Source organism: Schistocerca gregaria, chromosome 2 (genome assembly GCF_023897955.1).
Source record: "Schistocerca gregaria isolate iqSchGreg1 chromosome 2, iqSchGreg1.2, whole genome shotgun sequence".
NCBI lineage: Eukaryota > Metazoa > Arthropoda > Insecta > Orthoptera > Acrididae > Schistocerca > Schistocerca gregaria.
In genome coordinates this window covers 1,043,609,004-1,043,634,570 of record NC_064921.1, presented here as the reverse complement: position 1 = coordinate 1,043,634,570, position 25,567 = coordinate 1,043,609,004, and the positions used below count along the sequence as shown (strand labels likewise).

Genomic DNA, 25,567 nt, shown 5'->3' with positions numbered 1-25,567 from the left:
ATAGATACATCTACATCTACATCTACAGGATTACTCTGCAATTCACATTTAAGTGCTTGGCAGAGGCTTCATCGAACCACAATCACACTACCTCTCTACCATTCCACTCCCGAACAGCACGCGGGAAAAACGAACACCTAAACCTTTCTGTTCGAAACCTGATTTCTCTCATTTTATTTTGATGATCATTCCTACCTATGTAGGTTGGGCTCAACAAAATATTTTCGCATTCGGAAGAGAAAGTTGGTGACTGAAATTTCGTAAATAGATCTCGCCGCGACGAAAAAAGTCTTTGCTTTAATGTCTTCATGCGAACTCGCGTATCATATCTGCCACACTCTCTCCCCTATTACGTGATAATACAAAACGAGCTGCCCTTTTTTGCACCCTATCAATGTCCTCCGTCAATCCCACCTGGTAAGGATCCCACACCGCGCAGCAATATTATAACAGAGGACGAACGAGTGTAGTGTAAGCTGTCTCTTTAGTGGACTTGTTGCATCTTCTAAGTGTCCTGCCAATGAAACTCAACCTTTGGCTGGCTTCCCCACAATATTATCTGTATGGTCTTTCCAACTGAAGTTGTTCGTAATTTTAACACCCAGGTACTTAGTTGAATTGACAGCCTTGAGAATTGTACTGTTTATCGAGTAATACAATTCCAACGTATTTCTTTTGGAACTCATGTGGATCACCTCACACTTTTCGTTGTTTAGCCTCAACTTCCATCTGCCACATCATACAGCAATCTTTTCTAAATAGCTTTGCAACTGATACTGGTCTTCGAATGTCCTTACTAGACTGTAAATTACAGCATCATCTGCGAACAACGTAAGAGAACTGCTCAGATTGTCACTCAGGTCATTTATATAGATCAGGAACAGCAGAGGTCCTAAGACGCTTCCCTGGGGAACACCTGATATCACTTCAGTTTTACTCGATGATTTGCCGTCTATTACTACGAACTGCGACCTTCCTGACAGGAAATCACGAATCCAGTCGCACAACTGAGACGATACCCATAGGCCGGCAGCTTGATTAGAAGTCGCTTGTGAGTAACAGTGTCAAAAGCTATCCGGAAATGTAGAAATACGGAATCAACTTGAGATCCCCTGTCGATAGCGGCCATTACTTCGTGCGAATAAAGAGCTAGCTGCTTTGCACTAGAACGATGTTTTTGAAACCATGCTGATTACTTATCAATTAATGATATAAGGAATATAAGTGCTCGCTATAACAATCAGGTTTATTATCATAAACATCAACACATGAGTTACCCACCGATATAACTAATTAAAAAAAATGGTTGAAATGGCTCTGAGCACTATGGGACTCAACTGCTGTGGTCTTTGGTCCCCTAGAACTTAGAACTACTTAAACCTAACTAACCTAAGGACATCACACACACCCATGCCCGAGGCAGGATTCGAACGTTCGACCGTAGCAGCAGCGCGGCTCCGGACTGGAGCGCCTAGAACCGCACGGCCAGCTAATTAAACATTAATAGTGGGACATGAGTTTGGAACATTAAAATCTAACTTTGGTATAAGTGGGTGGGCGTGATGAAAGCACAGTTATGAGAATATATCGTAGATATGACCAGTAACAGCAAGAATGGTTAGCAGATAAGTGAAATAATACGAAAAAATAGGTATTAACAGCAGAATGTTCATCAAAGCACATCATGAAACCAACAAACTTGCTGGGAGTGAACTGAAGTCGTGTGCCTACCGAATCGGTTTTCGTATCGTGAATGCAGGAGACATCGGCGGTACCGGCTGGGGAGTGTGAAGTGGTTCTGTCTCTGTACTCAGTGCTGAGGAGGAGACAACGTTCTATACGACAGCGAGGCTCCTCTCCCCAGTAGCCTAGTGTTTACTCCTCTGCCTCGTTGAGGTAAGTATTGTCTTCCATTACCCAGCAGCAAGCGTTCTCTCTCTAAACTTCAGCGGCTCGGCTGTTTTCGTCAAAGCAGGAATCTCCCCAGCCAATAGAAGCAGACGCTGCGAGTTCAGTAGGGGAAAATTTTAGTAATGATGTTCAACGAACTTCTACTCTTAGGGATTTCGTCATTATTTTAACAGTACAGTTGCGGCGTGGGGAAGAAGCCGACTAATAAGAAAGCATGAGGAAGAGAACAATCCGTAGAAAAGAACGCTATGAACCAACAGAAACGTTCGTTTCAGGAAACTGTTATACCACAGCGTGAACAGCCCGGACTGCGAGCAATATGGTTGTTGGCGTGGCGTTGGTGGTGGGGATGGCTGTTGTTTTGCAGCCTCAATGAGCCTAATACTCAGCCCTGGACAACCAAGCTTACGTCTCTGCTCGTTCCTTTAAAGAAAACTCGTCATTGGCCAGCCAGCTCGTAACCTCTCAGTTCTGCTGTCCCTTACCGTAATATAAGAGAAGTGCTAAGTGCAAAGACACAGTTTTGTCTGCACTTAGGAAGCAGCATAAGAGAATGACTACTTTGATTAAATTACGAAATATGTTGCGTGAAAAGTTTAAGTGAAAAATTGTCACGTAACAAAAGACAGTACCCCGGTCTTTTTTTTCCGAGTCGTCAGTCTCCTGATTGGTTTGATGCGGCCCGCCACGAATTTCTCTCCTGTGCCAACCTCTTCATGTCAGAGTTGCACTTGCAACCTACGTCCTCTATTATTTGTTGGATGTATGCCAATCTCTGTCTTCCTCTACAGCTTTTACCCTCTACAGGTCTCTCTAGTATCATGGAAGTGATGTCTTGACTCATGTCCTATCATCCTATCCGTTCTTCTTCTCTAACCGAGCGAGGTGGCGCAGTTGTTAACACACTGGACTCGCATTCGGGAGAACGACGGTTCAATCCCGCGTCAGGCCATTCTGATTTAGGTTTTCTATGATTTCCCTAAATCACTCCAGGCAAATGCCGGGATGGTTAATTTGAAACGAATTGGCCGACTGCCTTCCCCGTCCTTCCCTAATCCTATGAGAACGATGATCTCGCTGTCTGGTCTCCTCCCCCACAACAATCCCAACCCTTCTCCTTATCAGTGTTTTCCACATATTCCTTTCCTCTCCCATTCTGTGCAGAATCTCCTCATTCCTTACCTGATCAGCCCACCTAATTTTCTACGTTCTACTGAAGCACCACATCACAAATTCTTTGATTCTCTTCTGTTTCGGTTTTCCCACTGTCCATATCTCACTATCATGAAATGCTGTCCTCCAGAGGTACATTCTCAGAAATTTTATCCTCTAATAAAGGCCTATGTTTGATACTAGTACAGTTCTCATGGCCAGGAATGACCATTTCACCAGTGCTAGTCTGCTTTTGATGTCCTGCTAGGTCCGCCTGTCATTGGTGATTTTCCTGCCTACGTCTCAGATTTCCTTACCTCATCTACTTCGTGACCATCAGTCTTAAGTTTCTCGCTGTTCTCATCTCTGCTACTTCTGATTACTTTGGTCTTTCTTCGAATTACTCTCAGTCCTTATTCTGTATTCATTAGACTGTTCATTCCACTCAACAGATAATGTAATTCTTCTACATTTTCACTCAGGATAGAAATGACATCAGAAAATCGTGCCATTTATATCTTTTGAGCTTGATGTTTACTCCCATCCTTGAACCTTTCTATTATTTCCATCCACGTACAGATTGAACAGTAGGGGTGAAAGACTACATCCCTCTCTTACACCCTTTTTAATCCGAGTGCTTTGTCCTTGATCGTCCACTGTTATTATACCCTCTTAGATCTTGTACATATTGTATATTATCCACCCCCCACTATAGCTTTCTCCTATTTTTCTCAGAATTTCGGGCAACTTGCAACATTTTACATTGTCGAACGTTTTCTCCAGGTATACAAATTCTAAGAAAGTTTTTTAAGGTTTTTAACATGGCTGTCAATCAGCGACTGTTGTATAATACAAAATTTTGAAAAACACAGCCCTCAGTCGCGAATGGAGTTAATTTGTAACCTAGGTTTCGGTGTCACAACGGACACCTTCTTCGGACAAAATTAAAATGAATATTACAGCATAACATACAAAAAAATACGAAAGCTGCGGTCATACCTCACAGCGTCAGATAGTCAGAATGTTGCACTTTATTTTAAGTCTGACCATCTGACACTGTAAGGTATGACCGCAGCTTTCGTATTTTTTGGTACGTTATGCTGTAACATTTAGTTTTAATTTGGTCCAAAGAAGGTGTCCCTTGTGACACCGAAACCTAGGTTACAAATTAATTGTATTCGCCAGTGAGAACTGTGTTTTTCAAAATTTTGTCCTTTGAAAGAGTCTTGATTTTTCTTTCGTCTTGCTTCCATTAGCAACCGCAACTTCAGAATTGCCTCTCTCCTGCCTCTACCTTTCCCCAAATCTGATCTTCATCTATCACGTCTTCAATTTTCTTTTCCATTCTACTGAATTTTATTCTTGTCAGCAACTTGGGTGCATGAGCGGTTAAGCTGATTATGCGATAATTCTCACATTTGCCAGCTCTTTCCCTCTGCGAAACTGTGTGGATGATATTTTTCCGAAAGTCAGATGCTATGTCGCCAGACTCATAGATTCCACACACCTACGTGAATGGTCGTTTTGTTGCCACTTCATACACATCAACGTGAATATTCGTTTTGTTGCCACTTCTCCCCAATGATGGATCCTCTATCTCTTCTAAATCGACTCCTGTTACTTTTTCTATCACATCAGACAAATCCTCCCCGTCAAAGGGGCATTCATTGTACTCTTTTCACCTATCCACTCTCTCCTCGGCATTTAACAATGAAATTCCTGTTGCACTCTTACCCTTTCCTATAATATTACCGTAAGTTGTTTTGAATTCCCAATCAGCTGAGTCAGCCCTTCCGAAAACCTTTTCTTTTTATTTTTTTAAATTCCTTCATATTTTTCATGCAGCCATTTCGTCTTAGCTTCCCTGCACTTCCTGTTTATTTCATTCCTCAGTCACTTGTACCTCTGTATTCCTGAATTTCACTGAACATTTTTGCACATCCTTCTTTCATCGATGAACTGAAGTATTTCTCCTGTTACCCATGATTTCTTTGCTGTTACCTTCTTTGCACCTATGTTTTTCTTTCCAGCTTCTGCTGTTACCCTTTTTAAAGATGTCCATTTCTCTCCAACTGTACTGTCTATTCAGCTATTCTTTATTACTATATCTACAGCGTTAGAGAACCTCAAGCGTGTCTCGTTATCTCTTTGTAGTTCTGTTTCCCACTTCTTTGCGTACTGAGTCTTCCTGATTATTTTCTTAAATTTCAACCTACTCTTTGTGACTACTGTATTGTGATCTCAGTCTATATCTGCTCCTGGGTACGTCTTACATCTTACAGCTCTCTTTCTTACACCCTTTCTAATGTGAGTACTTCATTCTTGCTCTTCCACGCTCATTGTTCCCTTTTGAATCTTATACTCATTGTGTATCAGCCGTCTTTTCCTGTTGATGACTCCAGTGTCTCTCAGAATTTCGAACATCGTACAGCATTTCACACTGTAGAACACATTTCCATGGTCGACTATTCCAATAAGTGTGTCTTGATTTTCCTTCATTCTTGCTTCCATTGTCAAGCACAACATCAAAACTGCTTGTCTGATGACTCTGCATTTCCTAAAGCCAAACTGATCATCTTCTGATGCTCAGTTTTGTTTTCCAGTCTTGTCAGCACCCTGGCTGCATGAGTTGTTAATTGTGCGATAGCTCTCGCGATTATCTGACCTTGCTACTTCGAATTTTATGGCTGATATTTTTTCGAAAGTCTAATGTTACGTCGCCAGTCTCATAGATTTTTCCCATGAATGTGATGTAGAGATTACACTATAGACACTTTTGTAGAAAGTGAGACAACATCACCGCTGACCAGTAAGTTGTTGCATTTCAGTTTAAGTTACTCAGGTCTGTAAATAAAATTTCTAGAATTTCTAATATGATATGGACACTTTTTACAATGTGAATACTAAAGACACCAAGTACTTAACTACATTGTAGATAGCTGTCTGGACATTACTCACAATAGTCACGGATGCACACCTTCTTTATGGATCTTAGGCAACCTATGCAGATTATGTGACTTTGAACTATGTTGTCTAAGTCTCTTAATGTCCTCCTTTGGTAGTGAACTGGAAGTTGACAGTTCCACTGGTTAGTGGGGTCCTTGTCGATCTTGATATATGTTAAGCTTGTTAGTGTGAACGTTTTAGCTTATTTTCTGTTCACCGTGTTCTACTGTGTCTGAGAATTTCGAATTGGCTGTTTTAAAGCAATATAGGATCTGTATTAAGTTTTGTTTTAACCTGCCAGAAACTGCAGCTGAAACTCACTGCATACTAAGCCTGGCTTTAAGTGAGCAAGATCTGAGCCAAGCTAAAACACTTGAGTGGTCTAGGCTGTTTAACATTGAATGGATAGAGATGACCAATACTCAGGTTGAACTTCATCATGCATAGCTCTGGAACGCTCATGAAAGTGTATGAAGTGATTCCAACTGACAGAAACTAAAAATAAACTCCACCCGAACAGGCGATGAAGGCAAAACGGTACCGATAGGCCGCCGTGTCATCCTCAGCCCAAAGACGGCGCTGGGTGTGGATGGGGAGGGGCGTGTGGTCAGCACACCGCTCTCCTGGCCGTATGTCGGTTTACGAGACCGGAGCCGCTACTTCTCAATCAAGTAGCTCCTCAGTTTGCCTCACGAGGGCTGAGTGCTTGCCGACAGCGCTCGGCAGACTGGATGGTCATCCATACGAGTGGTAGCCCAGCCTTAACTTCGGTAATCTGACGGGAACCGCTGTTAGCACTGCGGCAAGGATGACACTACATGTTACCTGTGACGTTGATATAATACCATAAGGGAAATGCTACCGTATTCTACACTAGTGGCCATTAACATTGCTACACCAAGAAGAAATGCAGATGATAAACGGGTATTCGTTAGACAAATATATTATACTAGAACTGTCATGTGATTACATTTTCACGTCATTTGGGTGCATAGATCGTGAGAAATCAGAACCCACAACAACCACCTCTGGCCGTAATAACGGCCTTGATACGCCTGTGCATTGAATCAAACAGAGCTTGGACGGCGTGTACAGGTACAACTGCCCATGAAGCTTCAACACAAGACCACAGTTCATCAAGAGTAGTGATTGGCGTATTGTGACGAGCCAGTTGCTCGACCACCATTGAACGGATGTTTTCAATTGGTGAGAGAACTGGAGAATGTGCTGGCTAGGGTAGCAGTCGAACATTCTCTGTATCCAGAAAGGCCCGTACAGGACCTGCAACATGCGGTCGTGCATTATCCTGCTGAAATATAGGGTTCCGCAGGGATCGAAAGAAGGGTAGAGCCACGGGTCGTAACACATCTGAAATGTAACGTCCACTGTTCAAAGTGCCGTGAACGCGAACAAGAGGTGACCGAGACGTGTAACCAATGGCACCACATTCTATCCCGCCGGGTGATACGCGAGTATGGCGATGGCGAATACACTCTTTCAATGTGTGTTCACCGCGATGTCGCCAAACACGGATGTGACCGTCATGATGCTGTAAACAGAACCTGGATTCATCCGAAAAAATGACGTTTTGCCATTCGTGTACCCAGGTTCGTTGTTGAGTACACCATCGCAGGCTCTCATGTCTGTGATGTAGCGTAAATGGTAACCGCAGCCATGGTCTCCGAGCTGATAGTCCATGCTGCTGCAAACGACGTCGAACTGTTCGTGCAGATGGTTGTTGTCTTGCAAACGTCCCCATCTGTTGACTCAGGGATCGAGACGTGGCTGCACGATCCTTTACAGCCGTGCGGATAAGATGCCTGTCACCTTGACTGCTGGTGAAACGAGTCCGTTGGGATGCAGCACGGCGTTCCGTATCTCCCTCGTGAACCCACCGATTCCATATTCTGCTAACAGTCATTGTACCTCGACCAACGCGAGCAGCTATGTTGCAATACGATAAACCGCAATCGCGGTAAGCTACAATCCGATCTTTATCAATGTCGGAAGGTTCGCCTTTCTCCTCCTTACACGAGGCATCACAATAACGTTTCACCAGGCAACGCCGGTCAACTGCTGTTTGTGTACGTGAAATCGGTTGGAAACTTTCCTTATGTCAGCACGTTGTAGGTGTCGCCATCGTCGCCAAGATTGTGTGAATGCTCTGAAAAGCTAATCATTTGCATATCACAGCATCTTCTTCCTGTCGGTTAAATTTCGCGTCTGTAGCACGTCATCTTGGTGGTGTAGCAACTTTAATGGCCAGTAGTGTAGTTGATAAATTGAACATGAGCCGAATTACAACGATGTTCGTCAACTAATAATATCATCGAGTTGAGATGTGCTTTGGACTGTGAACAACAATTGGAGATGATACCATATTCCCGTTCATTGTCGTAAGTGCCGAAGAATTCGTGGTGCACGGTTATGATATTGAAAGAAAAGAAAAAGAACAATCATAGCAGTAGAAGGCAGCATCGTCCATGTGGTTCTAAACAGCGCCAATACTGCAAGTTAGCAGCAGTGTAAAGTCGATTCTAATGATTTCATTTCTGACATCCTTGGAAATATCCATAAAAAAATTCCTTCCATATGTCCAGTCACAGGGAAGATTTACTACCATGTAATTAAAAGAACGTAATAAAATTTTAGTCCTAATAAAATTTAATTTAACACGTACGCGTTTTCACTCTATAGAAGAGAGTTGAACATGAATTATTGATTGCCACAATGAAAAAATCTCTGGTTGTATACAGACGCTAGGGGACTGTTTTGAAAGTGACATTGAAATATGAAGTGTGAGATATGTCTTCTGATTTTTGCGGCGATATTCTGGCAAATTTTGGGCACGTCCTCGCGGGCTCAACTCATGTCGCCACCAGCAATGGAGAGTTTGTCTTTGAGAATGCCAGCCACGAATGCTGACGAAACGTCAGAAAAATCACTAAACAAACGTCGGTAGAAAGACCCCCGAAACGAAAGCTAAGACGCAGTATGCCATGCATGTGGATGGGGCTTAGTAACGACTTGGCACAGAAATAATGCAGAGAGAGTTGCAACCATGGGGCAACCTCCACTGCGTCCGGACCATCAATGGCGTTGATTTTGCGTTCGTTCTGCCCGTTCTTCACGAGACAGTCTGAAATTCTTTGACATAATAGTATCTCTGCCATCTGCACCAAATCGATATCGCGATCGTAAGATATTACATTTAATGCACACTAACTGTTTGCAATTAAAAGCTGTTTACCGAAATGACGGCCGCTGTGGCCAAGCAGTTCTAGGCGCTACAGTCAGCAACAGCGCGACCGCAACGGTGGCAGGTTCGAATCCTGCCTCGGGCATGGGTGTGTGTGATGTCTTTAGGTTAGTTAGGTTTAAGTAGTTCTACGTCCTTGGGGACTAATGACATAAGAAGTTAAGCCCCATAGTGCTCAGAGACATTTGAATCATTTTTTTTTTGTTTACGTAAATACATACACTCACCTGATGAAATCCTGTACTGCTGGTTCTTTCAATTGGGCCTTGACCGGCGATGGCATGGTTACCATGATAGAGAGACTGTCCAGAGGTGTCTTGCTAGCCAGGCCTATAATGTCTATATCCCTTATCAGTTTATATGAAGAAGAAAGGTCGATCTCGGTTAGATTCTGGTGATTTATCTGTGAAGAGAATGCATGAATACTTCAAAAATCAAATTTATTTACAACAGAAACTTGTAATTAAACGATTGACTTTTCCGTGCTCCAGACAAATCTATACTACTGGCCATTAAAATTGCTACATCAAGAAGAAATGCAGATGATAAACGGGTGTTCATTGGACAAATATATTAAACAAGAACTGACATGTGATTACATTTTCATGCAATTTGGATGTATACATCTTGAGAAATAAGTACCCACAACAACCACCTCTGGCCGTAATAACGGCCTTGATAAGCCTGAGCATTAAGTCAAACAGACCTTGGATGGCGTGTACAGGAACAGCTGCCCATGCAGCTTCAACAAGATACCACATTTCATCAAGAGTAGTGAATGGCCTTTGGTGATGAGCCAGTTGCTCGGCCACCATTGACCAGACGTTTACAGTTGGTGAGAGATCTGGAACATGTGCTGACCAGGGTAGCAGTCGAACATTTTCTGTATCCAGAAAGGCCCGTACAGGACTCCTTACACGAGGCAGCACAACAACGTTTCACCTGGCAACGTCGGTCAACTGCCGTTTGTGTATGAGAAATCGGTTGGAAAGTTTCCTCATATCAGCAATTTTAATTGCCAGTAATGTAACTTGTCCTTCACTAAGAAGTTATTGTCTTTCTTCTGGTGGTTGCATATGACGCTAGTAGTGCATTAGGAACGTTTTAAATGCCTTGATAGGTGTTTGCTTTAAAACAAGCGAGGATATCTATCATTTTGTTCGTGAAGCTCTTTTCATGTCCGCGTTTTCTTTCTGACATCTAATAAGTAAATGTTGTTCTACCCTGAGCAAACACAATTTTTTCTCACTCGTACATGTTACGGAGAAGATTCTCCACCTTCTGTACGTTCATTTATTCTCTGTTAAATAATATATAAAGAATTTATGCGTTGTGATACACCTAAGTTGTTAAGATTACAGTACTTAGGTTACAGAACTATTGTTCGAAAATTGTGTATAAGCAGGCCTATGTGCGAATTGCGATCAGGCGTTGTGAAATTGTAAGTGGGGAGAGGGGCGACGAAGTATTGCTCCGCCATTCCGTTCTAGGTGTTCGTGAGACTCTTCGATATTTACAGCATAGCTGTACTGATTGCCTTCCAGTACGTCATTCTCAATCAATAAGCGTTTATACTTCTTCAGTTAAGTAATTTGCCAAATTTTAGACCTAATATGAAGCTACTGATGTTTTCTTCTCTTTAGTTTCTCGGTTTCCTTTTTTATACCATTACTATTATTATATTATGTCGTATTGTCAACGCAGATTCGCTCTTCGTCGAGTGTTTTTAGGTTACAGAACTATTGTTCGAAAATTGTGTATAAGCTGGCCTATGTACGTATTTGTGACCAGGCGTTGTGAAATGGTGTTCTGTGCTGCAGTTTTGGATACACAGCACTATTCGTTGAAAACCTATTCTCAGCTCTAAAACACTTGTAACACAAACACATACCCTCAGACAAAGCAACAAACAAACCAATTAACAAGCAAAGAAACATACACCCAAAGCCCAATGTTACTATAGATTTCAAAATCTCCGCCCAGAACAGCCGGAACCAGTTATCGGAACGAGTGAACATCACACAATCAGTGAAAGAGCGTTTTATAGGAGGAAGGAAGAAAGATTGGATTTAACGTATCGTCGAGGTCATTGGGGATGAAGCACGAACTCGGATTGTGTTAAGGATGAGGAAGGAAATCGACCACGCCATTTCAAAGGAACCATTTGGACATTTGCCTAGAGAGATTTCGGGAAATCACGGGAAACCTCGATCAGGATGGCCACACGCGAATTTGTACTGTCGTCCCCCAGGAAGTGAGTCCATGAAAAGGCCACATCTATAAAAGTAATTACACACACAGACATACTCCCCATCCCCACTCACCATTTCACAAGGCCTAATCGCAATCAGTACATTCATCTAAACATTTACCGAAAAATAGCATTGCAACTTAGAAACGTTAATCAGAGAGTAAAATAGCAAATCTGTGTTCACAACACAACATAATATAAGAAGAGTAATACTATAAAGAAGGAAATAGAGAAACGAAAAATCATTAGAAAAGAAAATTATATCGGTATTTCAAATTGGGCCTAAAAATTGCTAAGTTACGTAGCAAAATATTCGTAAACACTTATCAACAGCAGATGATATACTGCAAGGCATTAATTATAGCTGTATTGCCCAACTATCAAATAGGCACATGAACACCGTAATGTAACACGAAGGTGTACATTTACTTTTCCTGCTAATAACTGTGTCAGAGCTTTTATTAATGTAAATACTCTAATTTCAAAAACTGGTATGTCCCGCAATGCGTAAATTCTTTATATGTTATTTAATAGAGAATAAATGAATCCACTGAAGTTGGAGAAATTTCTCCCAAATATATGTGGGTACTGAAACAAGAAACATTGTGTTTTCTCAAGGCCGAACCATATCCCATTGAGGGTAACTATCTTTGAAGTGTTTGCTGTGAGTAGACATTCGAAATGAATGCATGTGACGTCTGACACAAAACACCTTTATTTGAAAAACCAGTACCTTCTCGAACACTTCTCTATTTTCGTCATTTACCTCAAACTTGGCAGAGCAAGCTGTACATTTTAATTGTGCCGCTTTTTGGAATATTTTGCACTTAAAACTCATTTTCAGCACCTTGAAGTTTCAACGCAGAATGTACAAACTGTCTACAAGGAGTGCTGCATGGCCACGTGACACGGCATGAAAACAGTGCCCCTAAAAGTATTCTGACAGACAGTTGTCGGAGACGATTGCCAAGCACTGAAACTCGACAAGTATTACTGTTGTCAGTGAATACAGGTCTATGTCATCCATTTTCCGAGCGAACGTTGCGAAAGGATCGTCTTGCAAAGGATATTCGGTGCTCAGATAAAGGCCATTGTTCACAGCTGAAAACAAAATTTCATGTCTTTCATTGGACCAAAGAACACAGAAAACGGACAATAGCTTACTGGGGGCATACAGCGTGGTCCGAGGATTCACTATTTTCAGGTGATGCGATGCGTCAAGTGTAGCGACGGACCCATATGCATTTAAACCGCATTTGTGGAATGTACAGGTGATTCTGTTATGCTCTGAGAGTCTTTTTCGAACCATGTCTTGGAACGACTTATTATGGCTATCGGCAGACTGAACCACAGGTTTATTTCAGACCAAGTGCTGCCATTTCTACTGTACGGTGAAGTGACGAAAGAATGGGATAGGGATATGCACTTATACAGATGTTGGTAGTATAGACTTCAGAATCTGTTATATGGTGTGCATTGCTGGATCTTTCATTTGTACTCAGATGATTCACGTGAAAATATTTTCGACGTGTTTATGGACGCACGACGGTAGTTAACAAACCTTAAACATGGAATGGCGGTTGGAGCTAGAGGCATGGGACGTATCATTTCGGAAATTGTTAGAGAATTCAGTATACTGAGATTCATAGTCTCAAGAGTATGCCAAGAATACAAAATTTAAGGTATTACATTTCACTACGTCAGCGCAGTGGCCTACAGCCTTCACTTAACGACAGAGTGCAGCGGCGCTGTGTAGAGATGTCAGTGCTAACAGACAAGCACCAATGCGTGAAATAACCGTAGAAATCAATGTGGGACGTACGATGAACAAATCAGTTCGGACATTGCGACGAAATTTGGCTTTAATAGGCTATGGCAGCAGACGATAGATGCGAATGGCTGTGGTAACAACACTACATCGCCTGCAGCGCCTCTCCTAGATTCCACATCGGTTGGACCCCAGACGGCTGGAAAACTGTGACCCGTTCAGATGAGTCCTGATTTCACCTGGTAGGACCGATGGTAGGCTTCGACTGTGAGAACCTATGAAGTCAGGAACTCAGTTGTCATCAAGCTGGTGGTGGCTACAGAATGTCAAGGTCTATGTTTACATAGAATGGACTGGGTCTTGTAAATGGATCATTGATTGCGAACTGTTATGTTCGCCTACTTCGAAACCATATGCAGTCATTCACCGACCTCATGCCAATGCACATGTCACCGAGCCAAAATTTGTCGCGATTGATTTAAAGAATATTCTGGACAGCTCCAGCGAATGTTGGCCGCCCATATCGTCCGACGTGAATCCCACCAAACATTTGTGGGACATACTTGAGAGTTTCCTTTAATATACGTGTATGGTCACAAAATTTTTTGTTAACAGATTACCGGTTTCGGTCTTTAGTGACCATCATCAGATCTGTTTCATAAAAACAAACAGATCTGATGATGGTCATTAAAGACCGAAACCGGTAATCTGTTAACAAAACATTTTATGACCATAGACATAAAGTAAAGGAAACTTATTACATATACGGATCCTGTTTTTTTGCGACGACGTCGCAGCTTGTGAAACATAAATGAGAGGTTAGTGTGTGCACAAAACTCTTTGAACCGGCATCACTTTCAAAATTACGGAGTTTGGCTCAGTACTTCTGCAGGGGATTTCCAACGTCTTGTTGAGACCATGACAGGTCAAGTTGCTGCAGTATCTACGGAAAAAGGTCATCCGACACGATGGTAGGAGGTATCCCATGATTTTTACCACCTCAGTCTCTGCTCATGATTTGGACTGTGTCTAGAATGGCTGAGCGCGCACCTTGTAGGTTTGACGAAAACTCAGGCTTTCTATTGCACATCTTCTGCCCCACTAAATCAGCGGATCTTAATGCCATAGAAAAGGTCTGTTTCCATCTGGAAAAGCGGGTAGAAAGCAGCAATCAGTACCCTCGCAATCAGGGCAGCTGTACTGGATATAATAGCCAGTGAATGGCTTTATCGGGATGTGGCATACTTGAAGTAATCTTTTATTACTCTCTTTATAGCGAAAATGAAACCATTTTCATAGCTAGAAGCTGTGTTACTATTATCAAAATGTTTCTCTTTTTGTCAGGAGTGCTTATAAACGGTAATGTGATACCTAGTAGCCTAGTGGTGATGTAGTACATCGAAACTGCTGACACAAGACAGAAATTTACTCAGTAGTTATCAATATGTGTTCCAACGTGACTTCACACAACACGTTACAGGGTTTAAACACTCTCTTTCCCAGACATAACCATGTCACAATGCAATAGAAGCAGGCAAAAAGGAATACAAACGTCTCAAAAATAAGATTGACAGGATGGACAAAATGGCTAAGCAGGGATGGCTAGAGGACAAACGTAAGGATGTAGAGGGTTATCTCACTAGGGGTAAGATAGATACAGCCTACAGGAAAATTGAAGACACCTTTGGACAAAAGAGAACACTTGTATGAATATCAAGATGGAAACCCAGCTCTAAGCAAAGAAGGGAAAGCAGAAAGGTGGAAGGAGTATATAGAGGGTCTGTACAGGGGCGATGTTCTTGAGGACAATATTATGGAAATGGAAGAGGATGTAGATGAAGATGAAATGGGAGATATAATACTGCGTGAAGAGTTTGACAGAGCACTGAAAGACCTAAGTTGAAACAAGGCCCCGGGAGTAGACAACATTCCATTAGAACTACTGACAGCCTTGGGAGAGCGTCCTGGCAAGATGTATGAGACAGGCGAAATTCCCTCAGATTTGAAGAAGAATATAATAATTCCAGTCCCAAAGAAAGCAGGTGCTGACAGATATGAAAATTACCGAACTATCAGTGTAGTAACTCACAGGTGCAAAATACTAACGCGAATTCTTTACAGACGAATGGAAGAACTGGTAGAAGCCGACCTCGTTGAAGATCAGTTTGGATTCCGTAGAAATGTTGGAACACGTGAGGCAATGCTGACCCTACAACTTACCTTAGAAGAAAGATTAAGGAATGGCAAACCTACGTTTTTAGCACTTGTAGACTTAGAGAAATCTTTTGACAATGTTGACTGGAATACTCTCTTTAAAATTCTGAAGGTGGCAGGAATAAAATACAGGGAGCGAAAGGCTATTTACAATTTGTGCAGAAGCCAGATGGCAGTTATAAGAGTCGAGGGACATGAAAGGGAAGCAGAGGTTGGGAAGGGAGTGAGACAGGGTTGTAGCCTCTCCCCGATGCTACTCAATCTGCATATTGAGCAAGCAGTAAAGGAAACAAAAGAAAAGTCCGGAGTAGGCATTAAAATCCATGGAGTAGAAATAAAAACTTTGAAGTTCGCCAATGACATTGTAATTCTGTCAGAAACAGCAAAGGACTTGGAAGAGCCGTTGAACGGAATGGACAGTGTCTTGAAAAGAGGGTATAAGATGAACATCAACAAAAGCAAAACAAGGATAATGGAATGTAGTCGAATTAAGTCGGGTAATGCTGAAGGAATTAGATTAGGAAATGACACGCTTAAAGTAGTAAAGAAGTTTTGCTATTTGGGGAGCAAAATAACTGATGATGGTTGAAGTAGAGAAGATCTAAAATGTAGGCTGGCAATGGCAAGGGTAGCGTTTCTGAAGAAGAGAAATTTGTTAACATCGAGTATTGATTTAAGTGTTAGGATGTCTTTTCTGAAAGTATTTGTATGGCGTGTAGCCATTTATGGAAGTGAAACGTGGACGATAGATAGTTTAGACAAGAAGAGAATAGAAGCTTTCGAATTGTGATGCTACAGAAGAATGCTGAAGATTAGATGGGTAGATCACGTAACTAATGAGGAGGTATTGAATATAATTGGGGAGAAGAGAGTTTGTGGCACAGCGTCACTAGGAGATGGGATCGGATCGTAGGACATGTTCTGAGACATCAAGGGATCACCAATTTAGTGCTGGAGGGCAGCGTGGAGGGTAAAAATCGTAGAGGGAGACCAAGAGATGAAATACTAAGCAGATTCAGAAGGATGTAGGCTACAGTATGTACTGGGAGATGAAGAAGCTTGCACAGGATAGAGTAGCATGGAGAGCTGCATCAAACCAGTCTCAGGACTGAAGACCACAACTACAACAGAAACAACAACAACAACGTGCAATAGTTGTTTCGCGAGCGCCTGTTTTAAGTTTATTTATTGACCTGTTTGGATCACTACACGTCAAATGTAACTAAAAGACGGCTGTATCTCTGTGTTGTCAGGATTGATTCCTTTGGGAAGCAGATGTGCCCACCGACATTGTTTACATCAACCAGTAAACGGCAGAGCAGTCAGTGGCAAATAATGCTTACTGCATACCCAGATTTCGGTCACTCTGCGGCCTCTTACAATGCTAAAAGACGTACAGAACCGGTTACAGTAAGGTATCGTGGATGCCTTCTTAAACGTGAAGTTGTACCAGCTTTAAATGTGAGTTAATCATAAAATACATGCCGCTAAATGTACCAAGACGTTACAAGCAAATACATGTGAAATGTCCAAACTAGATTACTCATGCCGGACGATGAGCAGCGGTGTACCGTAGGTCTCTAGAAGAGCGAAACGTTCCAAAGGATTGGCAAAGGGTACAGGTCATCCCCGTTTTCAAGACGGGACGTCGAACAGATGTGCAGAACTATGGACCTATATCTCTAACGTCGATCAGTTGTAGAATTTTGGAACACGTATTATGTTCGAGTATAATTATTTTTCTGGAGACTAGAAATCTACTCTGTAGGAATCAGCATGGGTTTCGAAAAAGACGGTCGTGTGAAACCCAGCTCGCGCTATTCGTCCACGAGACTCAGAGGGCCATAGACACGGATTCACAGGTAGATGCCTTGTTTCTTGACTTCCGCAAAGCGTTTGACACAGTTCCCCACAGTAGTTTAATGAACAAAGTAAGAGCATACGGACTATCAGACCAATTGTGTGATTGGATTGAGGAGTTCCTAGATAACAGAACGCAGCATGTCATTCTCAATGGAGAGAAGTCTTCCGAAGTAAGAGTGATTTCAGGTGTGCCGCAGGGGAGTGTCATAGGACCGTTGCTATTCACAATATACATAAATGACCTGGTGGATGACATCGGAAGTTCACTGAGGCTTTTTGCAGATGATGCTGTGGTGTATCGAGAGGTTGCAACAATGGAAAATTGTACTGAAATGCAGGAGGATCTGCAGCGAATTGACGCATGGTGCACGGAATGGCAATTGAATCTCAATGTAGACAAGTGTAATGTGCTGCGAATACATAGAAAGATAGATCCCTTATCATTTAGCTACAAAATAGCGGGTCAGGAACTGGAAGCAGTTAATTCCATAAATTATCTGGGAGTACGCATTAGGAGTGATTTAAAATGGAATGATCATATAAAGTTGATCGTCGGTAAAGTAGATGCCAGACTGAGATTCATTGGAAGAATATTAAGGAAATGCAATCCGGAAACAAAGGAAGTAGGTTACAGTATGCTTGTTCGCCCACTGTTTGAATACTGCTCAACAGTGTGGGATCCGTACCAGATAGGGTTGATAGAAGAGATAGAGAAGATCCAACGGAGAGCAGCGCGCTTCGTTACAGGATCATTTAGTAATCGCGAAAGCGTTACTGAAATGATAGATAAACTCCAGTGGAAGACTCTGCAGGAGAGACGCTCAGTAGCTCGGTACGGGCTTTTGTTAAAGTTTCGAGAACTTATCTTCACCGAAGAGTCAAGCAGTATATTGCTCCCTCCTACGTATATGTAGCGAAGAGACAATGAGGATAAAATCAAAGAGATTAGAGCCCACACAGAAGCATACCGACAACCCTTCTTTCCACGAACAATACGAGACTGGAATAGAAGGGAGAACCGATAGAGGTACTCAGGGTACCCTCCGCCACACACCGTCAGGTGGCTTGTGGAGTATGGATGTAGATGTAGATGAGTTCCGACTGGGACCGTTGTCTGCAGATACAACACACTGGTTTCAGTGTACGTCATACCAGTCTGCAGCGCCCTCATAAAAAGTGTGATGCGTCGACGACGTGGATTAACTTTGTTTTGGCATTCGCGTATTTCTCTGGTTTACAATTTGTAGAACTTAAGTACATAAAACAAACACGGTGGTTGTAACTGACAACAGTGACCAGTATTTTACTATTATACATGTTGGTAGTTGTCAGAAATAACCAGAGGCATCCGTTGCTGCTGCACATTTTACAACTAAGCACAGTGTATAACAACACAAGAAATCTTGTTCAAACTACCTAAGTCAACAAAATTTTCATTAAAACCGTTTGAGGATGAAATTGGTACACTATGCTCTATTTCAATAAAGTGTGCAATGAAGTTAGAGAGAGATCTATTCTCGGTGTCCACCATCTTGAAAGTGGGTCTAGTGCACCAGTTTTGTTCTCATACATGGAGATGGTCCATTAATGCGATAAAGGCGTATGGACCTCTTGGAGGAATTGGAAGCCTTTTGTCAACAGCCAAATGGCTCAAATGGCTCTGAGCAGTATGTGACTTAACTTCTGAGGGCATCAGTCTCCTAGAATGTAGAACTACTTAAACCTAACTAACTTAAGGACATCACACACACCCATGCCCGAGGCAGGATTCGCGTGGTTCCAGACTATGGCCACGAGAAACACCCAGTTACGGTATTCGTCCACATCGGTCGGGTCCTAACAGACACACTGAAATGATAATAACAATCTAGATATGACTACACTCCTTCAGGTCTCTTATGAGTACGAAGCTTCTGGAGACAAACACGATGTATTGTCGACATTATTGCATGATGTAGTTGAAAGTTTACTAGTTGAAACACGAAGACGTGTAAATTACAATGTATTTTTATATGTAATTTAGGAGGTAATATTTAAGCGAAAAGATTTCTGGTCCTTTTGATAAATCGCAGCTGGTACGATAACTTACAACACCCATCTTGACTGTTCCAGCTCCCTTAGCTGCGCTTACTATGTCACACAATTTTAATAAACATTGTAACTTAGGTGTTTTGGAGAAGATGTTTTGTATTTTTTAAAGCTAAGTTCAGTTGTAAAGTATGCAGCAATAACGGACGCCACTAATTCACACAACTACCACCATGGATAACCGTGACACATTAGTCACTTCTGTTACACGTAGTTACAACCCTCATTTTCGTTTTGCGTATTTAAATTTTAAAAAGAAAAACTAATGATATATACTAATTGTAAAATAAAGTTAAACCATGATGTCAACGCATCGCACGTTTAATTAGGGCACTGTAGATTGGCATGACGTACACTGCAAACAGTTGTGTTCTAATCGTAAACTGTGGCCTCTTCGGAAACTCAACCTACGACGTGAATAGTCGAGTTGAACCTTTGTGCATGTATGGGGTTTGAATGGTTACATTTATTGATATGTATTTGATGACTGACTAACATGTAAAACTGTACATTTAATAAGGCACACTTATTAAGTTATTGTAACTGATTTTTTATGTCTTTTAGCACTGAAGAAGGCCACACAGTGACTCAAATCTGGATACACAATATACACTATTTGCGACTGGTTGCTGAACCCTTTACTTCCTGACATCTCTGTGTGTTTATGTCAAGCTGTCTGTACAAATCTATTTATGGCCCAGAGTGGGAAGGGAGAAGGGTGCAGGCGCTGAGAACGCTGTTAGAATTCCTTGAAGGTCTCCACCGCTGGGCGTCCCAACTGAGTCAGCTCATCAGCTGTCATCAACGAGGAAGTTTCAGTCAAGTATACTTGAGAGTGATTCTTTTCGTAAACATTGTTCATGTGGTGAGAAATTTTACCGCTGCAGACAAACCGGAACAATTACCTAAAAATAAACTTTTGGAAAAGAAAACACTGAGGCGAGGCGGTTTTGTGGCTGTGACTCAGAAAACAAGAAACAACTGAACGGAGCGAGGCAGTGCAGCGTATAAGGGCCAGAACTTACATTACAGGTGATGTCCGTCAAATCCTCGTTGTAAACTTACAGATATAGTTTACTCTTTGAGCACCGATATCTGTATATTATGTGCAGCGGCCTAGCGCAGTAGCATTGTCAGCAGGGGAATCCCCAAAGATCGAAAAGCTCGGTTTTCCCCAGGATTTGCGGATGGTGCGGAAGTCAGTGTAGTTGTAGGCGGAGGCCAGACATTTGTGCAGGATACATGCCCACGTGCCATAAGAAGTTCACTAAAACGATGAATGTTACAGTTTTCGTGCACGGGATTGAGAACTCATCAATATTAGAAACGAGTCGTTAGCAAAGATCGGTAGAAGCTATTATTACATCATAAAATTAACATCAAGGTAAAAAAAGAGTGAACGTTAGTATGTGTGGGTAGAAACGTTAGGAACGTGTAGAAACATTCATTTCTATGAAATCAGTGCCTCCTTTCAAATACTTTTCATATTTATTAGACCGACCGAGATGTCCGAGCGGTTCTAGGCGCTACAGTCAGGAACCGCGTGACCGCTACGGTCGCAGGTTCGAATCCTCCCTCGGGCATGAATGTGTTTGATGCCCTTAGGTTAGTTTAGCTAGGTTTAAGTAGTTCTACGTTTAAGGGGACTGATGACATCAGAAGTTAAGTCGCATAGTGCTTAAAGCCATTTGAACCATTTTTGAACCACATCTATTAGAACGGAATGTAAAGATTTTTAATGGCAAGTTTGGTGATTATGATAGGGCATTTACCAGTAGGTACATGGTCCTATTTTTGGTCTTCAGGTGCATGTTCCTTGGGAGCAAGGTGTCCACTCTATGCTGTGCTTCATAAACATTAGTCCGATCACCGCAGTTATATCAATACACGTGGTTTTAGAGAGGACCGTTATGGATACTAATCTGTGAGAAGACATTTTACACCATTTGAACACCCCAATTTTGGTTCTATGTCATTTTTCGAAACCGCTTAAGATAAATGCTGCGATGGTTCGTATGCAAAAGACATGGACGATGTCTTCTCCCATTCTTTCCCATCAGAGCTCCTGCTCCATCTCGAATGGCCATACCGTAGAAGGGCCGTTAACTTATAACCTTTACTCACTTCTTAAGAAGCAGTTGGGCCGGTGCACTGCCTCATCTCCAATGCCGAAGAAATTACAGTGATAACTGTGGTGAAAAACTTTAGGGTGTTGCAAACCTGTTCACGGAGAATTTTGAGGATGTTGCCTTAGACACGGGGCCATTAAAGCCTAGTTTTTTGTTCGGCAAATTTGACGACACATTCGCCATTTGGCTCCACGGACGTGAGACCTCCTTGTTTTTAGTAAGGCATTTGACACCGTCCCGCATTGACGTTTAATGAAGAAAAAAATTTGCTTTCGGAGTGTCGGACCAGACGTGCGATTAGATGTAAGACTTTCTTGCTGATAGAACTCAACATGTCGCTCTTAAAGTAACTAAATCGACAGATGTAAAGGTAATATCCGGAGTACCACAGGAAGTGTGATGGGACCGATTCTATTTACTATATATATAAATGAGCTACTAGAAAGCTTCGAATGCTCTTTAAGGCTATTCGCAGAAGATGCAGTTGTCTATACCAAAGTAGCAACGTTACAAGATAGTAAGAATTTGCAGAACGACCTGCTGAGAATTGATGTACGGTGCAGACTCTGGCAGTTGACCCCGAACGTAAATAAATGTAGCATACCGCGCAGACATAGGAAAAGAAATCCACTACTGTACAGCTACACGATTGACGACAAACAGCTGGAGACAGCGTCTGCCGTAAAACATCTACGCGTAACTATCAAGGGCGAACTTTAGTGGAACGACCTTTTATGAAACAGATAGCGGGGAAAGTAGACACAAGATTCAGATTCATAGGAAAAATCTTAAGGAAATGTAACTCATTCACGAAAGAAGTGGCTTATAAGGCGCATGTTCGCCCGATTTTTTAGTATTGTTCATCTATCTGGGATCCCTATCAGGTAGCACTGATAGAGTAGATGGAGAAGACCCAACGAAGAGTGGAGCGTTTCGTCACGGGATCGTTTAGCTGGCGAGAGAGCGTAACGGAGATGCTAAACAAACTCCACTGGCACAAGTTACAAGAGATACGTTCTGCATCACGGAGAGATTTACTATTGAAATTTCGGGACAGCACTTCTGGAGGAGAAAAAAAAATGGTTCAAATGGCTCTGAGCACTATGGTACTTAACATCTGAGGTCATCAGTCCCCTAGAATTTAGAACTGCTTAAACCTAACTAACCTAAGGACATCACACTTCCATGCCCGAGGTAACTCGCCTAAGGACATCACATACATCCATGCCCGAGGCAGGAATCGAACCTGCAACCGTAGCAGTGGCGCCGTTCCGGACTGAAGAGCCTGGAACCTCTCGACCACAGCGGTTGGCCTCAGGAGGAGACATACTGCTACCCCCCCCCCCCCCCTCCCTATATACATCTCGCCTATTGACCACGAGGAGAAAATTCAAGAAATTAGAGCCAATAAAGAAGCTTACCGACAATCATTCTTCCCACGCAGTGTTCGCGAGTGGAACAGGATTGGAGGGATCAGATAGTGGTACCAAAGGTACCCTCCGCCACACACCATTAGATGGCTTGCGGAGAATGATGTAGACTCGATGTGGACATCAGGGCATTAACAGTAACATCCAGTGTACCATGGAGATAGGAAAAGACAATGGATTGTCCTTCCTTTACGTTGTCGTCTGCCGTAAACAAAATGGGTGCCATGGCCACAGCGTCTATATATATATATATATATATATATATATATATATATATATATATATATATATATATATATATATAAACACCGATCTGTAATTGGACACCATCAGTCATTATATCCCGGCACACATGCGCACTGTTTCACAAACATTGGTGCATCGTGCAAGAATGATACAGGACGCTGATAACCTGACCCCTGACCTGAGCCACCTATGCGAAATCTTCAGGATCAACGACTGTAACGTCCGTCAAATAAATGAAGTGATTTAGAGAAAGAGTCACAACAAGATCACCGATTAGCAGCAGGAAAATAAACTTGCTTTCTTGCCATTCTGTGGCACCGTTTCGTTCAAGATTAGCCGCCTGCTGAAATGACGCAAGGTGAATCGATTTTCTGGCCTCCGACGAAAATCCGTCCATTACTGAGACCAGTTAAAGACGCAGTAGACGTCAGAACACCTACGGTCTAAAAGATACGCTGCGAGTGTGTTTAGTCTTATGTCGATCAAACAGTACCAGCTGTGGAACAACACAGGAAGAAGCATGAGAGGGTTTATCGCCTACGCTACCCCGAGAAATCTGCTTCAGCTGAGTACGCTTTAGAACACGGACATCGGATAAAATTTGACGAACCATCCGTAGTGGCTCGTACGAACGGCTTCTGGGATTGATTAACTAAAGGAGTCATTGAAATAAAAAATCACCAATAACACCCTAAATAGAGACGGTGACCTGCAGCATGGTACGGCGTGCGATCCATAGATCGCGTCGATGAAGCGGGCGCATCGAACGCCGAGCCAGTGTACACCAATATACCATGAAGCGGCGGGCACCAGTGACGTCACTTACGACAGCTAGTGTATATAAGGGGCATACCAGCAGCCCACTGGCAGTCAAACCAATTGGCAATTGCCATGGAGTGCTTGGACGAAAGCTTGCGTAGTTTTAATTACTTGACATCGTTGGAAACCCGAGAATTTTTATTCGATCTTACTTCCATTTCAGAGCATAGCTTCCAATTGCGTGTCTGAGTAAACATATGTGTAATCTCTGTGACCAAATGCGTAAAATTGGGACGGAGCGTCGTTAGTAAACACTGTCTTCTTTACATAGACTCATTTGAGGTACGGATTCCTAAAAACTTGTGCTACGGTTGAGAAACTGTTCTTCAGAAAATGGACAGTGGTTTTAGAGAAAATCATTGTTTAAAATTGTCGTTTGCAGCATTATTGCTCTGTTCAAGCAACCAGTATCTGCAGAAGGAACTGAAGGTTCCTCAGCTTTATAAACAATTCCATATAAGCAAAGGATGTTTTTATGCCATCAAAATCAGCCGGTATAACAATTAACACACAGTTAAACTCCGATTCGCATATCTCGGCTTATAAATATGGTTGAGATGACATCGGATCTGTACTTCAAATTATACCTTGGAACTACTTTCGAATCTGAAGAGAAAAATTCAATATTTGCCATCCTTTCTACATATACATTTACGTGATTACGCTGCTATTCACAATAAAGTGCCTAGCAGAGGGTTTAATGAACCACCTTCAAACTGTCTCCCTACCATTCCACTCTCGAACGGCAGCAGGAGAAACGAGCTCTTAAATTTTTCCGTTCGAGCCCTTATTTCTCTTATTTTATCGTGATAATCATTGCTCCCTATGTAGGTGGGTACCAACAGAATGTTCTCACAATCGGAGGAGGAAAATGGAGATTGAAATTTCATGAGAAGATCCCGTCGCAACGAAAAACGCCTTTGTTTTAATGGTTGCCACTCTAAAACGCCTTTGTTTTAATGGTTGCCACTTTAATTCACGTATCATGCCTGTGACACTATATCCCTTATTTCTCGATAATACAAAACGAGCTGCCCTTCTTTGTACTTTTTCGATGTCACAGCAGTACTCCAGAAGAGGGCGGACAAGCGTGGTGTAAGCAGTCTCATTAGTAGACCTGTTGCACCTTCTTAGTGTTCTGCCAGTGAATCACAGTCTTTGGTTTGCTCTACCCACAATACTATCTATGTGATCGTCCAATTTTATTTATTTGTAATTGTAATCCCTAAGTATTTAGTTGAATTTACAGCCCTCAGATTTGTATGACTTACCGCGTAATTGAAATTTAACTGATTTCTATTTGTACTCGTGTGAATAACTTCACACTTTTCCATATTCAGGGTCAATTGCCACTTGTCACACCATATAGATATCTTATCTAAATCATTTTGCAAGTCGTTTTGATCATCTGATGACTTTACAAGATGGTAAATGACAGCATCGTCTGCAAATAATCTAAGACAGCTACTCAGATTATCTCGTATGTCGTTA

General features: G+C 42.1%; 1 protein-coding gene across 1 annotated transcript in view; it reads right to left on the bottom strand.

The window, feature by feature from the left end:
• Positions 1-19,462, bottom strand: part of LOC126336099 (UDP-glycosyltransferase UGT5-like) — a 34,303-nt gene extending 14,841 nt beyond the window's left edge. The window contains exons 1-2 of the mRNA XM_049999579.1: positions 19,454-19,462; positions 9,496-9,671 (exon numbers count right to left, since the gene is read on the bottom strand). Coding sequence (XP_049855536.1) covers positions 9,496-9,671; positions 19,454-19,462 — 185 coding nt within the window. The remainder of the gene's footprint in view (positions 1-9,495; positions 9,672-19,453) is intronic.
• Between the last annotated feature and the right edge of the window lie 6,105 nt (positions 19,463-25,567).